The sequence below is a fragment of the Bufo gargarizans genome, chromosome 3 (genome assembly GCF_014858855.1).
Source record: "Bufo gargarizans isolate SCDJY-AF-19 chromosome 3, ASM1485885v1, whole genome shotgun sequence".
NCBI classification, from domain to species: domain Eukaryota; kingdom Metazoa; phylum Chordata; class Amphibia; order Anura; family Bufonidae; genus Bufo; species Bufo gargarizans.
The window spans coordinates 513541633-513558935 of NC_058082.1; the positions used below are offsets into that span (position 1 = coordinate 513541633).

General features: G+C 41.9%; 1 protein-coding gene across 5 annotated transcripts in view; it reads right to left on the reverse strand.

The window, feature by feature from the left end:
- Window positions 1–3110: 3110 nt before the first annotated feature.
- The window catches only part of CNKSR2 (connector enhancer of kinase suppressor of Ras 2), a 414221-nt gene continuing 400028 nt past the window's right edge, over window positions 3111–17303 (reverse strand). For 4 of the 5 annotated variants that reach the window (XM_044283965.1, XM_044283964.1, XM_044283963.1 and 1 more), the window contains one exon: window positions 3111–5386. In XM_044283965.1, coding sequence (XP_044139900.1) covers window positions 5171–5386 — 216 coding nt within the window. In that variant the 3' untranslated portion in view covers window positions 3111–5170. The remainder of the gene's footprint in view (window positions 5387–17303) is intronic. The other variant, XM_044283966.1, reaches the window with a different exon arrangement.

Sequence of the window (17303 nt, forward strand, 5' to 3'; positions counted from 1 at the left end):
TATGGGTTGACATCAGCAGATCAAAATAACTAAATCTTAAGAGATGGGACTCTCGGGGCTTTGGACACCGACCAATCACACATTGTATTCTTAGGATAGACCATCAGCATATATGTAATTTTTATCTACAGTAATAATACTCTTGCTTGAGCCCCCCCCCCCCCCACGTACATACACACAACCATGATCTAATATCTAGACATGACCCTGTAACATGTAAGAAGGTAGAAAAAGTGTATAAACACCAAATTTGACCCTAAAACATGTTCCCTATTAGATTAGCTTCTCTGTCTCATTTCATTGGAAGAAGGAGGAGTAGGAGAGATGGGGATAAGAGATGAGTGGAGGTCTGACTGCTAAAACAAAGTTGCTGAAGCAATCTAACTGTATAATGAACAGACCAGTGGTCTTTCATCAGATAGGAGCTACAGGCACTTTTTTAAGCAGTTGGGGGTCCCTGTGTCAATAGGGTGTGTTCCTACACAGTCTGACACTATCACCACTGATCGTGTCATACCCCATGGACAATGGGAATTATAATGGCCAGTTGTCAATTTATTTCTACATTCCAGAAGGAACAGAAGACCACAAAAAGATCAATCAAAATATGCTCCAGACCAGAATTATTCTTTTATAAGGAAAATTAATATTTACTAAAACCGTCAGGGGAGCTAAAAGGTCTTCTTTAAAGTGGTTAAACGGGCTACAGACATTGATGACCTATCTTCAGGATAGTTCATCAATATCCGATCAATGGGGGTCCAACACCTGCCATCCCCACCAATCAGCTGTTTCAAGCAACCGTTTGCCCCATAAACTATATAATGTGCGGAGCTGGAACAGACAGCTTCGTAGACTGTGTAGTGGCCGCACTGGGGTACTGCAGCTTATCTCTCATTCAAGTTAATGGGAGATAAGGTGAGCTGAGTACGTTGGCCCTGGAAAATATAGATTGTCCATAGCCTTCTGCTTCTGCTCCACCGCGGCTGCCTGACACAGCTGATTGGTCAATGTGAGATCACATAGTACTATATATCAAATGAGACCATTGTAGCAATTTATTATGGTTTTAGAAACTCCACAATGATAATCCTCTGACCATTCCAATATAAAAGTCCCAACCAGTAAGATAGCATATTGGTTATGGATTTATAATATTTATATATATTTAATTTAGGTGGTCATATTTTATGTAGTTCTTATTGACATACACTGTTCAACATTTCTGTGTGACTTTAACCATGTGCGAGATTAGTTTAAGGTATTGCAGTTGAATCCCAAGCCACCCACAGAGCACATGCATGATTATATATTTGAAAGAAAATTCAGTGGTCACAGTAAGAGCTCAATATAAAATAAATGGATTTGTATCAAACCCACATCCCAAATGCCTATTGTATTAAAGGGGTTATCCCATGGTTAATATAAAAACACAGACTTACTATAGTGTAAGACAATCTCTTTCCAGCAAGACTAGATCCAGCCCTGTACATGGAGTTCTCCCCATTCATTACTCCAATTGCTCTGCTAAATGTACAAACCAGATTCCAAAAAAGTTGGGACACTATACAAATCGTGAATAAAAACTGAATGCAATGATGTGGAGATGGCAAATGTCAATATTTTATTTGTAATAGAACGTAGATGACAGATCAAATGTTTAATCTGAGTAAATGTATAATTTTAAAGGAAAAATACGTTGATTCAAAATTTCACGGTGCCAACAAATCCCCAAAAAGTTGGGACAAGTAGCAATAAGAGGCTGGAAAAAGTAAATTTGAGCATAATGAAGAGCTGGAAGACCAATTAACACTAATTAGGTAAATTGGCGACATGATTGGGTATAAAAAGAGCTTCTCAGAGTGGCAGTGTCTCTTAGAAGCCAAGATGGGTAGAGGATCACCAATTCCCACAATGTTGCGTAGAAAGAGAGTGGAGCAATATCAGAAAGGTGTTACCCAGCGAAAAATTGCAAAGACTTTGCATCTATCATCATCAACTGTGCATAACATAATCCGAATATTCAGAGAATCTGGAACAATCTCTGTGCGTGAGGTTCAAGGCCGTAAAACCATACTGGATGCCCGTGATCTCCAGGCCCTTAAACGACACTGCACCACAAACAGGAATGCTACTGTAAAGGAAATCACAGAATGGGCTCAGGAATACTTCCAGAAACCATTGTCAGTGAACACAATCCACTGTGCCATCCGCCGTTGCCAGCTGAAACTCTACAGTGCAAAGAAGTAGCCATTTCTAAGCAAGATCCACAAGCTCAGGCGTTTTCACTGGGCCAGGGATCATTTTAAATGGAGTGGGGCAAAATGGAAGACTGTTCTGTGGTCAGACGAGTCACGATTCGAAGTTCTTTTTGGAAATCTGGGACGCCATGTCATCCGGACGAAAGAGGACAGGGGCAACCCAAGTTGTTATCAACGCTCAGTTCAGAAGCCTGCATCTCTGATGGTATGGGGTTGCACGAGTGCGTGTGGCATGGGCAGCTTGCATGTCTGGAAAGGCACCATCAATGCAAAAAAATATATTCAGGTTCTAGAACAACATGTGCTCCCATCCAGACGTCATCTCTTTCAGGGAAGACCCTGCATTTTTAAACAAGATAATGCCAGACCACATTCTGCATCAATCACAACATCTTGGCTGCGTAGGAGAAGGATCCGGGTACTGAAATGGCCAGTCTGCAGTCCAGATCTTTCACCTATAGAGAACATTTGGCGCATCATAAAGAGGAAGGTGCAACAAAGAAGGCCCAAGACGATTGAACAGTTAGAGGCCTGTATTAGACAAGAATGGGAGAGCATTCCTATTTCTAAACTTGAGAAACTGGTCTCCTCGGTCCCCAGACGTCTGTTGAGTGTTGTAAGAAGAAGGGGAGATGCCACACAGTGGTGAAAATGGCCTTGTCCCAACTTTTTGGGGATTTGTCAACACCATGAAATTCTGATTCAACATATTTTCCCTTAAAATGGTACATTTTCTCAGTTTAAACTTTTGTTCCGTGATTTATGTTCTATTCTGAATAAAATATTAGAAGTTGGCACCTCCACATCATTGCATTCAGTTTTTATTCCTGATTTGTATAGTGTCCCAACTTTTTTGGAATCTGGTTTGTATATCAAGTTGGCATCTCAGGGGGCACTTCCTTTCTGCTGCAGCTCGCACCTGGTAACTGTCACAGCCTCAAACAGAAGACAGTGCTGGTGACAGTTGATCAAAAGGAAATGAGCATGTGTGACCACCTTAACCAGATGGACAGAGATATTAGAAAAAGAGCAAACAGGTGGCACTATACAAATACATTTTATTGAATAACTCAGCGGCTATACTAAATGTTTAAATACAGTATGTATACAGATCCAGGTGATGCTTTAAAAAATGTAGAATATTTTTCATGGGACAACCCTTTTAATGGAAATTCTGCTTGCTGGCTGATAACACATATAGTATATAGATAATTAACTTGTTTGCCAGTTTAGTTATTTAATTATTTACTTAACAGATATATTTTTTTTAGAGCTCTACCTTAATAATCATAGGTTACATCCTTAATTTGCTTGCAAACCAAGACCTAAAGCAAATACCTCTTTAATATGGCTTTTATTTTATTTAGTTTGAGTCCTTTGCAACCATATTTTCACCCAGGCAGCCCCACTGATGTTAGCATCTGAGCACTTCATGCTCCGATGCTCTCCCTTCCCCTGCGCTAGATAGCGCAGGGCAAGGGCTTTTTTATATACAATAATACATTGCATGTTTGGTGACGTCACCGGCTCTGATGAGCCAGCTTTAGCGCTCCCCTAGCCGTTTTACAGGCAAGGGCAGTGCTAAAACCAGCCTATCGGTGCCAGTGACATCACCAGGCTCACTGCTGGGCAGAAGCCTCTGCCTGGCAGCCCTAAGGACAGACCAGTAAAGGAGAGCATCGGAGCTCTGAACCCGGACAACCCCTTTAACAGGAAAAAAAAAAAAGCCATGCGCCCCTATATGAAATAAAAAGCACATAGAAGTATAGTACAGCACCATAAAGTCCAAAAGGTGCCATACTCTGGCTCTGCACAAAGAATGTATGGAGCTTGTGTACTTGAGCTTACACTTCAAAATGGCATTTGCCTATGGTGTTATTTGTGGAAAAGGCTACATGCAACAAATATTCTATTTTATTTTGTTATATTTATGCGGCCAGTTACCTGCCGTCTGATTCTAATGAAGCCAATAACATTGTGCAGATAAACAATTTGTTAGGTAATGTTTCATAGAAACAGTTTCTCATAGGAATTATTTCTAATAAATAATTTTGAAACTATCTCACTATGGACAAACTGTATTTCAGGAGGTAGACATCCAGCAATACAAAATATCTAGCACTATTTTCTATGTGCATTATGGCTAAGATTGTAGCAACAAATATATTTCCCAGAGTATCTTCACATTAAGGATCCATTCACATTTGTGGGTTATGCCACTTCCATCAAGGGTTCCAGTATTTTTACATAGGGATAAAGAATGTGCTTTAAAATACTGGACACTGACAGAAACCTAAGAGACCCCATTATAAGTCAGTGGGATCTATTATATGCCGAGAAAGGATCCATAATAGATGTCATGGCCGTCATGAATGGAAGCCATGCAGCTACCGTGTGAACAGAGCCTATAAGAATATTACATGTAACACACTAACAAACTTGTACTATAAATTTAATCGAACGCCATTATACAATTTACTCTTATACTCGGAAAAAAAAAAATACAACTGCAGCATTTCATATTTTCTATCTGAGGCATTATTACAATTACGATATATATTTCTCTAAATGTTTATTAAAAAAAATATTTTTGTCTTTTGCCAAATAATTTTTACCCAGAAATAGTCTGTGTCATAGAAAAGTTAGTTTGCTTCAAATATAAAGCCCTAAGCTTGACCAACATATTGAATACATATTATTTATTCATTTTGTACCACAAAAATAACACAAAGCATAGCACTGATAGCAATAAAAAATTACAAATGCCAAAATAAGACAATGGCATCTTGGCAATATAATGCTTACGCCACATAAGTCAGCAAACATTAAAATATATATATTACCAGACTTCGCATATATTCATTTCAGATAGAAAAATTTCCATGGAGCAGATTCAGAGAATACAACAATTATACATGCGTTTCAATATAAGAATGCGTGAGAGACAGAGACTGAATAAGAGCATCCACTTCAGAAGAAACGCTTTCACAGTTCTTTACGTCACTTTTTTGACAGATGTCCAAAAAAAGGTCAAGATATAGTTGCTTCCATTCTTGAAAGTCTTTAGATGTCAAGTCTGGATTTTCCAGAATCTTATCAATAATAGCTACTTCTCCTTCTTTGGCCTGAAAAAAATAATCAAAGAACAGAATATTGTTATTCTTAAAGTTAAACCAGCCCATATAAAACACAACTTCAAGGATCATGTTAACTTAGAGGATTTCCAGGATTTGATACTGATAGCGTATCTTTAGGATAGGTCATCAGAATCGGACCAGTGGGGGTCTGATGACTCCCCAAACCCCCTATGATCAGCTGTTTTTAGAGATTTGACAACCCAGATCTGGGGAATACCTTTTAAAGGGGTTGCTCACCTTTTCTAAGTGATGGCCTGTCCAACATCCCACACTCCTGACGATCAGCTACTCTATGTAGCTCTGTCACCGGAATTACACTACTGTAGAGCCAATAGAGCTACACAGAACAGCTGGTCAGTGGGGGTGCAGAGTGCCATACTCCTGCCAACCAGCTAGTAATGGCCTTTCCGGAGGATAGGCCATCAGTTAGAAAATGCTGGACAACCCCTTCACTTATTTGGCTCCCCATGGTTTTCAGAGGCTGCCCTCAATGCACACAGCTTCAGAATAAATAAAGAAACCATCTCCTGGATAAAGAAACCATCTCCAGAAATCTAGTAACCATAATCTGTAATACTGTTAAAATCAAGAAATGTATCCAGACTGTTCTGGCATAAAGTTCCATACTCTCACTGCTTTCAGACTAAGGAATCCTTGTCTATGTCGGTGTATAAACCACCTTTACTCTAGATGTAGAGGATGCCCCATTGTTATAGCTACAGCCCTGTGTACAAATAGACATTTAAACTAAATAACCCTGAGCAGGGGCGGACACAGACAGCAGAGGGTCCCTGTGAAAAGAATGTGCCTGGGCCCCCTCCCTTCCAAGCCAAGTTCTCAACATAACCAATTCCGTCCTAACATTACTTATAGCAATACAAAACATAACGGTTAAGGCTACTTTCACACCTGCAGCACTATGCTCCGGCCACCTGATCCAGCAGAGAATACATGGAATTGGCCGGACACAAACTCAGGCATGCAGCGGTTTGTGTCCCGCTGATTCTCTGCATTTTTGCCAGATTGTGGCCGGATCTTTGCCGTACCCCATTATAGTTAATGGGGCCAGCGAACATTCTGTCTGCATTCAGCAGTCTGGTAACAAGGACAAGGACAGGTGCACTCTGAGATCTTCCTAAGCCCTCAAACTGATGTTAAAATTGAGAGATTATCAAACATGTCCCATCAGGAGGACATGTCTGAGCCCGAGCATTCAGCAGCGTTGGAGCATTCCGGCAGGCTATGCTCTGCTGGAAGAGCCTGCCAGAATCACTAACTCAGTTGTCACGGTAGCCTAATACAGGTCCACATACCTCGTACATCCAGGGACGTCTTCTTTGATGTAGATGTTCATCTCTTCTCTCTGCAGGGTTTGACAGACAGACATCTTAGTTTCCTAGTTTTCCATCATCCTCCCACCTAATCAACACCCCTCTAATATTGTGCCTGTTGTGTTCCATATAGTAGTTAAACACAGATAGTTCCCCTTCAATCATTATTGGCACACAGCGTCCTAAAAAATAACTGCGCCCAGGAAACAGTGTCCCTGACACTAATAGTGTAAACATAATGTTCCCAAAAAATAATTGTGCTAAGCTGATATCGTGCCAGGGTGCCTACCAAAGTAACAGTGCTCCCCAAAATCCCACCAATAGAAATGATCATCTACCAGACAACACGTAGTAGTAATAGTGCCCCTACAGTAATAATGTCCCCACTGTTTCCCAGAAGTAATAATGCTCCTGTAGTGCTCATACTAGTATTCAAGTTCCTCATAGTCCATCAACTGTAATAAAGCCAACCGGAAGTAATAATTCTCTTTATAACTCTTTGTGTAACAGTAGAAAAATGCCCCCTTATAATGTGCACCAGTACATAAAAGTGCCCTGTTGTGTGGCAGTATAAAAAAATACCTCCTCTTAGTGCCCCCTGTAGAGCCAATGTCTCTATAGTACCCTCATAATGTGTGCCAATGCAGTCTGTGTGCCCAAAAAACTCTCTTAGTGCCCCCAGTTGAACCAAAGTCCCCATCATGCCCTATAATTTGCACCAGTATAAAATACTCCTATACCGTGCACCAAAAGTGCACCTCCCCTTGTCCCTATGGTGACTGACAATGTGCCAGTCTAAAATGCCCCCATAATGTGTGCCAGTATAATGCCCCTATATAATGACCCCAATAGTGTTCCTTTTCCCCCATTCTCCATAGTGGCCCCCATGTGTGCCAGTATATGAGATAGGGTCACTATAGTGCTCCTCCCCCCATATCTGTCTCAGTATATAAGATAGGGCCCCCCATAGTGTTCTTTCCCCTATATAGTGACCCCCATGTGTGCCAGTATATGAGATAGGGTCACTATAGTGCTCCTCCCCCCATATCTGTCTCAGTATATAAGATAGGGCCCCCCATAGTGTTCTTTCCCCTATATAGTGACCCCCATGTGTGCCAGTATATAAGATAAAGCCCCCATATTTCTCCTCCCCCTCCATAGTGCCCACCTTGTGTGCCAGTAACTAAGATAGGGCTCCCCATAGTGCTCCTCCCCCTCCATAGTTCCCCCATGTGTGTCAGTAAATAAGATAGGGCCCCCATAGTGCTCCTCCCCCTCCATAGTGCCCCCACTTGTGTGCCTGTATATAAAATAGGGCCCAAATAGTACTCCCCCCTCCATGGTGCCCCCCATGTGTGTCAGTATTTAAAATAGGGCCCCCATAGTGCTCCTCCCCCTCCATAGTTCCCCCCCATGTGTGTCAGTAAATAAGATAGGGCCCCCATAGTGCTCCTCCTCCTCCATAGTGCCCCCCCATGTGTGCCAGTACATAATATGGGGCCCCAGTAGATGCCTCCATGAGTACCAGATAGAGCCCTTAGCAGAGCGTAAATAAAAAAAAAATAAACACAAATATACTTATTACTTACCTCCTTGCTGCTTTCAGCGATGCGATGCAGGCCTCTTCCGGACTGTGTCCTGCGCTGTACGGCTCAGACAGCGCCATTATGTCATTGCGCCGCCTGCGCCGGCCTCTCATAGGCTATAGGCACTAGGCCTGCAACCTATGAGAAGACTGGGGAAGGGAGACACCTCTCCCCTGCCCCGCCGCAGCATCCATCTGTATCGCCGTTCTAAGGACAGCGATACAGATGAATAGAGATGAGTGCTTCCACAATGGATGCGCCCATCTCCCCCTGCCGCCGGTAAGAAGGGGCCCCCTCCTGCTCTGGGCCCCTGTGCAACCGAACCGGATGCACATGCGGTATGTCCGCCCCTGACTCTAAGTACTGTGTCCTCTCATTCCATTTATTACTTTAGTTTGCTTTTGGACCTGCTCAAAGTCTACTACATCTTCCTTCTGCAATGGTTGCCAAAACTGTACACCATATACCATGTGCAGTCTGACTAGTGATTTGTAAAGTGGTAGAATTATGTTCCCATCATGTGCTTCTATGCCTCTTTTAAAGGGCAGCAGCTGCCTGACACTAATCTTGACAAGTATTTTTCCTTCTCCTATGCATAACCTTGTATTTATCAGTGTTAAACCTCATTTATCTTCTCTGCCCAAGCCTTCAATTTATCCAGATCCATCTGTGCAACGTTGATAATTAAGAATTCTATAGTGCAACTGTACAACACAATTCCTAATAGATCTGATATATACAATTTTGCACAATGTTATCATATGCGCATGTCTATTTGTAGACCAGCAAGGCCCCAAGGTCATCTTTACTTCTAGCAAAATCCAACATAAATGTATTGATCCAGCTATACAACTGTTATAAGGATCATGTACAATTGGCTTCTACATCAAAATTTCTTGGTCAAAAAGCAATTAAAGAATTTCTCTAACATAGGAGTTCAAATATATCTAATAATTTTAATTATATATATATATTTTCATTTTGTGCACCATTCTCCTAAAATATTGTTGCGCACCAGCAGGCATCCCATGGTTACTCTTCTTTCTGGTGTTTGGTCTGAAGCCTCTTGCCTGTGTCTACACACACTTATGTATTGGGCTACCTCACAAGACAGACATCTAGCAGCTTAAATTCAGAATTTCAGGTTTAAATTACCTCAGTTCTCTCACATAGAGCAAGAGGAGAAAAAAAAACCTGAACAGTCTGGAAACCAAGACGTCATAATATTTATTAAATGACAAATGGTCTCCTGCCTAGTACCTTCAATGTATTTTCTAGATGGATTTTCCAGCAGCAAATGTCTCCTTGACCTCGGAAAGCATGGTCGTGTCAGACTACAAGGCTTCAAAACACACTTTCATAATTTATGTTTGATGTCATTTAGGGAAGGGTGAGGGACACTCACTGAAGCGACTTAGTGGCTTAGTGGTGAATGGAGTCTTAAAGATGTCGTCCAGGATTTTGATACTAATGATCTCTTCTCTGGATAGGCCATCAATATCTGATCAGTAGTACCTGACACCCGAACACCCATTAATCAGTTATTTTGAGGTGTCACTGGAATTAAACAACTGTGTCCATTGTGTAGTGGACAGACCTAATAACTGCAGCCCTGCTCCCATTCAATTCATTAGCATCAGAGCTATAATTAAGCAGCTGATCGTGGGGGGGGGGGGGGGGGGGGGGGTGGGATGTCGGACCACTTTAAAGCTCCCATAAACAGAGTATTGTTGGCCAAACCCACTACTTTGGGTGGCACTGGCTCATAATCTAATGTACATGAGCTCCCAACTGTACCCGCCACGCCAGCATATTTAGAAGCCTGATCCTTTTATCCTCCTCGAAAAAAAGCCACTACCATAGGTGTCTGGCAGTGGCTCTCTCTCCCTGTTAAAAAAAAAAAAACCTACACGATTTTCCGAACCAAGTGTGTATGCACATGGTGACGTGGGAGAGATAGATGTTGACTGAATGACCATTCAGCTCACAGCTATTGAAGGTATATGGGCACCTTAATTTTCAGGCAATGCTGCATGGGAACGAAGCATGCAAATCAGCTCATACCAGCCACACCAGTCACCCATCAGCTCTCCGGTCTGACTGATATTAGCCAATTTGTATGTTTCATATAATGTAAACCTGAACTATTTCTTAAAGTCTAAACACACAGTAAATAAAATCTCTAGTTTGCTGATATCACAGTTAATATATCCATAACTTTATTTATAGAGCATTAATGTTAAAATGATATAGTAATACAGCATTTGGAGAGTGGGATTCTGCATTTACTGTACTGTCCTGATTCAGCTCCCATCAGTATGAAATTAATACAAGCAAGGAGTGAGAGCTAGGAATTCCTGGTTGCAACTGTCCCTTTTAACGCATTTTAGAAATCAGGCCAATTAGAAATTTTACTGTGATATATATATATATATATATATATATATATATATATATATATATAAAATCACCAATAACTAACCCCTTGGCTGTAAAAATTCTTGGTTTGTCCAAATGTGTTTTTAGTGGGGGCAGAGGAGAAAGCCACTGTCAGCCAACTAACATTCAGTGTTCCCAATTCCATTCTCCCCAACATCAACTGTCAAGTAAGAGTCAGGGGGCTCTCCACGCAGATTATAAGCAGGTCCAGCTGACAGTAACATACCTAATGTACATGGGGGCCTAAGAATGTGTGCTGTCCCTCAAAGGGTGTAAAATACACAAATCTAATAGGGCCTCATAGCATGCCCCAAATAGGCATGCGACAATCACTCACAGGCAACACAAAGTGCAATGCCCCAGATTTCTACCAATTTTATTTCTATCAAGCATAAGAAATTTAAATTTTAATAAACTGTAAGAAAAAAAAAAGTGTCCCTTCACCTTACCCACTTTATTCAACTTCTATGTCAGAAAAAATGTGATGAATGATTTGTGTGCGAACACACGATAGGGTACCTCTTTGGCGCACAGGGACGACCACGATTCAGAGATTTTTTGGGTATAAATGCTATTTATTGTACAGTGGACAGTCCACTAAACAATAAATAGCATTTATACTAAAAAAATCTCTGAACCGTGGTCGTCCCTGTGCGCGAAAGAGGTACCCTATTGTGTGTTCGCACACAAATCATTCATCACGCCCTCAACAGTCCCTAGGAGTTTTGGCAACTCCATCCAAAAGGATTGAACGGATACCGCAGCACCGACCCCCCCCCCCCCCCCCCGCATTGTGTGTCTACCCTTACGGACGTTGTGCTCACACACGCACAAAACCCAAAGGTGAGCATATTCCATCAATTACGCTTAGCCGATCATTATTGCCTGCTACCCTATGAGCACCTCTCCCTATTCTCTCTTGCCATAATTGATGTCGGAAAAAGTGGAACAGGTGCTTAAAAAATATGGTGCTCATTCTGATCACCATATTTTTCAATGTACAAACCGGATTCCCAAAAAGTTGGGACACTATACAAATCGTGAATAAAAACTGAATGCAATGATGTGGAGGTGCCAACTTCTAATATTTTATTCAGAATAGAACATAAATCACGGAACAAAAGTGTAAACTGAGAAAATGTACCATTTTAAGGGAAAAATATGTTGAATCAGAATTTCATGGTGTCAACAAATCCCCAAAAAGTTGGGACAAGGCCATTTTCACCACTGTGTGGCATTTCCCCTTCTTCTTACAACACTCAACAGACGTCTGGGGACCGAGGAGACCAGTTTCTCAAGTTTAGAAATAGGAATGCTCTCCCATTCTTGTCTAATACAGGCCTCTAACTGTTCAATCGTCTTGGGCCTTCTTTGTTGCACCTTCCTCTTTATGATGCGCCAAATGTTCTCTATAGGTGAAAGATCTGGACTGCAGACTGGCCATTTCAGTACCCGGATCCTTCTCCTACGCAGCCATGATGTTGTGATTGATGCAGAATGTGGTCTGGCATTATCTTGTTGAAAAATGCAGGGTCTTCCCTGAAAGAGATGAAGTCTGGATGGGAGCATATGTTGTTCTAGAACCTGAATATATTTTTCTGCATTGATGGTGCCTTTCCAGACATGCAAGCTGCCCATGCCACATGCACTCATGCAACCCCATACCATCAGAGATGCAGGCTTCTGAACTGAGCGTTGATAACAACTTGGGTTGTCCTTGTCCTCTTTCGTCCGGATGACATGGCGTCCCAGATTTCCAAAAAGAACTTTGAATCGTGACTCGTCTGACCACAGAACAGTCTTCCATTTTGCCACACTCCATTTTAAATGATCCCTGGTCCAGTGAAAACGCCTGAGCTTGTGGATCTTGCTCAGAAATGGCTTCTTCTTTGCACTGTAGAGTTTCAGCTGGCAACGGCGGATGGCATGGTGGATTGTGTTCACTGACAATGGTTTCTGGAAGTATTCCTGAGCCCATTCTGTGATTTCCTTTACAGTAGCATTCCTGTTTCTGGTGCAGTGTCATTTAAGGGCCCAGAGATTACGGGCATCCAGTATGGTTTTACGGCCTTGACCCTTACGCACAGAGATTGTTCCAGATTCTCTGAATCTTCGGATGATGTTATGCACAGTTGACGATGATAGATGCAATTTTTCGCTGGGTAACACCTTTCTGATATTGCTCCACTATCTTTCTGCGCAACATTGTGGGAATTGGTGATCCTCTACCCATCTTGGCTTCTGAGAGACACTGCCACTCTGAGAAGCTCTTTTTATACCCAATCATGTTGCCAATTGACCTAATTAGTGTTAATTGGTCTTCCAGCTCTTCGTTATGCTCAAATTTACTTTTTCCAGCCTCTTATTGCTACTTGTCCCAACTTTTTGGGGATTTGTTGACATCGTGAAAATTTGAATCAACGTATTTTTCCTTTAAAATGATACATTTACTCGGATTAAACGTTTGATCTGTCATCTACGTTCTATTACAAATAAAATATTGACATTTGCCATCTCCACATCATTGCATTCAGGTTTTTTTTCACGATTTGTATAGTGTCCCAACTTTTTGGGAATCCTGTTTGTATTTACACCAGAGAATTAGCAATATACTTTGATAAGTCTCCAACTTCCCTTCTATTATAAAGCTGACTGCCTCAAGCCACCACTAGGGTGAGCTCAGTGCACAGGTATTTATGCATTTACAATTAGCTTAAAGCTAAAATAATCTCAATGCATTGAGCGAACCCTAGTGGCGGCAGTACAAAAATGCTGAGTTTTTATATCATGAAGACAAAGAAGGAGTGCAGCGATGGGCCTCCCCTTCCCGCTTGGCCCTGTAGTAGTTGCATGCTCTGTCTCCAGTGAAGGTATGCGACAAAATATCCTGCATAATCACCAAATGTAGCATTTAGTTAAACATGGGCCCTGAGGCTCTGTTCACAACACATTTTTATTTTTTATTAAAAAGTAATGTTTTGTTCAAAGTGAGAAAGAAGTAACTTTAAAGCAGAATAGGTCACTTGCCACTTCGGTGGTTAGTCACAGATTGCAGCAACACATGTGACCTTCGTCCATGCTTGGAAGTTTACAAGAGGGAAGTGGAGCACAGCGAATGCCCTGGTGAATAGAAGGAGCCAGAACTAAGCAGCAGCAAGCAGTTAAGTATGCTTCCCTTGCACTGGTCTGGTGGGAAGTGGTGGGGTGGGTGTGTGTGTGTGTGTGTGTGTGGGGGGGGGGGGGTTGACAACATTTGTGAAAATGCTGGAAAATCCCTTTGCTTTTCAACTGTACTGGATCGCCAGGGAGATAGCAAGCAATGTACTCAACTTTGTCAGTCACATAAACTTGAAAGTTGGCATGCATGACCACTGCTTCAGGGACTCTGGCACTTCATACTGCCAAGTAAAAACTCTGCCTGTATAAATGGTAGAAGCAGCAAGATGTAAGTGGCCAGGAGAGCAACCAGAAGAAAGAATGTGTGTGAGATCTGTGACTACAGGGAAGAGCAGCGCAATCAGTGCAGAGAGTGGGAAAGGCAGTCTTAGCTGACAATCCCAAATATTCATCAGAACGACGTCATAGTTTTTACACGCCAAACAGCTCTGCAACTGCATGTAAACAAAGGGGCCAGAACAGAACTAGGTATGTCTGTAAATAAAAATTTTTTTGCTAGACCTCACTTATCTAATGTATAAATTTCTGACCATCAGGTTTGCCGAGTGTCCTTTTTTTTGTACAACCCCTTTAAATGTTACTAAGCCAGTAGGCGTCTATCCCCAGAGATTTAAAGGGGTTTAAAGGGAGATTAGATTTAAAAATAAAAGGGCCAGAACATTTAAAAAAATCACAAGGAATCATTACTCAGCTCCAATGATTCCCCACCACTGCCATTCCAATACTGCTCTGGTCACAGCTGCTCTGTTGTTCTTGTCCTGTACTCAACACTAGGATAGGCTGCATCAGTCAATCACTGAAGCAGTGTGGGAAAAGCACCGGCAGGCATAGGTGGAGTTAAGAAACAGGTTCATTGTTATTTTTGTTATATTTTGGCCTAAAAATGCATACGTAGCTACATTATTTTTACATTAGGTTATGTAGCTACATTATTTTTTTTTATTAGGTTTGGTGGTCCAAAGAATCCCTGCTATGGCGAGTTATTCAAAAGTGATGATTGAAATCCTCATGTTTCACGCAGACTTCCATTTTTTTTAAACAAATGGCACCATTAAGTTTCCGCAGCTTACTATTTTTGTCCCTTTCGAATAGTATATGCATATGTATGAGCATGCTGAATAAGCAATTTCTCTTCAGTTCACTTTATCAAAATAATCGTATGTAGATCATTCTTTATGAGCACAAATCACTCAAAGAAATGATGATTTGTGAAAAAACTTTCAGTCATAAATAATGCTGTTCTTTGAAATATAAGCACCTTTATTCCAGGTTTAAAAGTCAGCAATTTAGAGAGCTTTTTACAACTTCCTGGAGTCACCAATAACTTTATTTAAATACTAAATGTGGTTGGCACGTACACACCTACAGAAATCCATGAAATGAATGCAAGGAAAAAACGCTGCTCATATCAAAAAGATTATATGTATAGTACAGTATATACAGTATATAAAGCAAAGGAACCAAAGAAAGAAAAAATTCCTTTAAAGAGGATGTCTGGTACGGTGACATTTCACCATTTCTTTGGATAATTCAACACCATACAGAGACAGTGAAAAAGAAGAGACCGTGAAATAGAAAAAGATCATCTGAAGTGGACCTCTTTAATACAGCACTTGCAATTTAGGCTATGTTAACATTGCATTTGGACCTTACATTGAGGAAATCTCCCAGAGTATGCTGTTAATGTACAGATGCAGCCGAGCTAAATTTGATGGTTAATGCATTAAAGGGGTTGTCTGGGTTCGGAGCCGGATAATTTCACCAATGCAGCCCTACTAAGATTTCATGCTCCGATGCTCTCCTTTGCCCTACGCTGAATCGCGCAGGGCAAAAGGCATTTTCAGGAGATCCGGTGACGTACCAGGCTCTCCCTTCAGGCTGCCGCCCAGCAGTAAGCCTAGTGATGTCACTGCCACTGATGGATAGGCTTTAGTGCTGCCCTAGTCTGTAAAAAAGCCAGGGGAGCGATGAAGCCTGCCCATCAGAGCCAGTGATGTCACCGAATACACTGTTGGGTGGAAGCCTCTGCCCAGCAGTGTGTTATTGTAAATAAAAAAGCACTTGCCCTGCGCGATCCTGCACAGGGCAAGGGAGAACATCGGAGCATGAAATGATCCTATGCTAATATCAGGGGGGACAACCCCTTTAAGTAAAGAATAGCAAGAAAAAGATAACTAGTTTTCAATGGATTTCAATGGCTTTTGTCACGAGATAACCAAGATAACACTGTGGCTTCTGTAACTGTATTCAATCTCTAGCAGGGCTGAAAAAAGGGTAGGAAGAAGGGTGCCATGGGGGGGTATGCAATTGTCTATAATTAACTGTCTAAGGCCTCATGCACACATGTGCCGGCCGTGCCCATGCTGCAGTCCATAATGCTCGGGCACCAACTGTGTGCCCGCCATCTGCGAACGCAGAACCATTGAATGCGGTCTGCAATCTGCATCCAAAGGTCCGCCCTGAAAAAAGTAGTGCATGCACTATTTTTTGCGGTGCGGAGGCGTGAACAGAAAACCCACTGAAGCACTCCGTAATGATTCCGATCCGTGCCACCGTTACGCACTGCACCTTCTGGATTGCAGACCCATAATTTATGCTGGGAACTGGCGTAAGTTACAGTAAATCCAGGCAAAGCCCACCCCTCTCACTAAGCCTGACCCCTTTTCTCGCAACTTTGGAAAAGTGGTGAGAGGGTTACAAAGTTGCAAATTATGATACACATATGGCATGCACCATAACTTGCATCTTATTTACACCACAATAGTGGTGTAAATGCACTGTGTCTAAACTACTGGCAATGCTGAATGACAACCTGCAGAGGTCCTAACACCCAAATGTGCTACAGAAACAGTAGGGAACTGGCTGTGCATACAGGCTGTGCTCTTCATTAAAGGAGTCCTCCACTTTACATAAAACTATCACAATAAATGTATAATGTATAATTAAAATGCCTGTGGGAAACCCTATTTAATCCTAAATGCTTTTCATATTGCGCATGCGCCGGCTGGCTGTCTATAGTTGGCCGGCACATGCACAATTTTAAAAGCTGTTCCTCTGCCTATAATGGGTAGCGCACGGCGCAGGTGAGGGCCTGTTCCCAGCCCGCCATCCTCTGGTGCCGCTCGTGACGTCCGCCGGCTGGAGGTGTGTTTTTCTGGGCACATCGCCCAGTGACGCTGCCCCTGGACACCTTCAGAAGCTCATTTGCATAAGTTTAAAAAGTGTTATTTTCATGATCTGGACGAGGGACACAGAAGAGAAAGGTACGATTGTAATAAGGGTCAAAGAGTCTATAACCTGATCTGAGCGGTCAAAAAAAAGCTCAGATTAGGTGAAAGCTCCCTTTAAAGGGAATCTGTCAGATACTTCTAC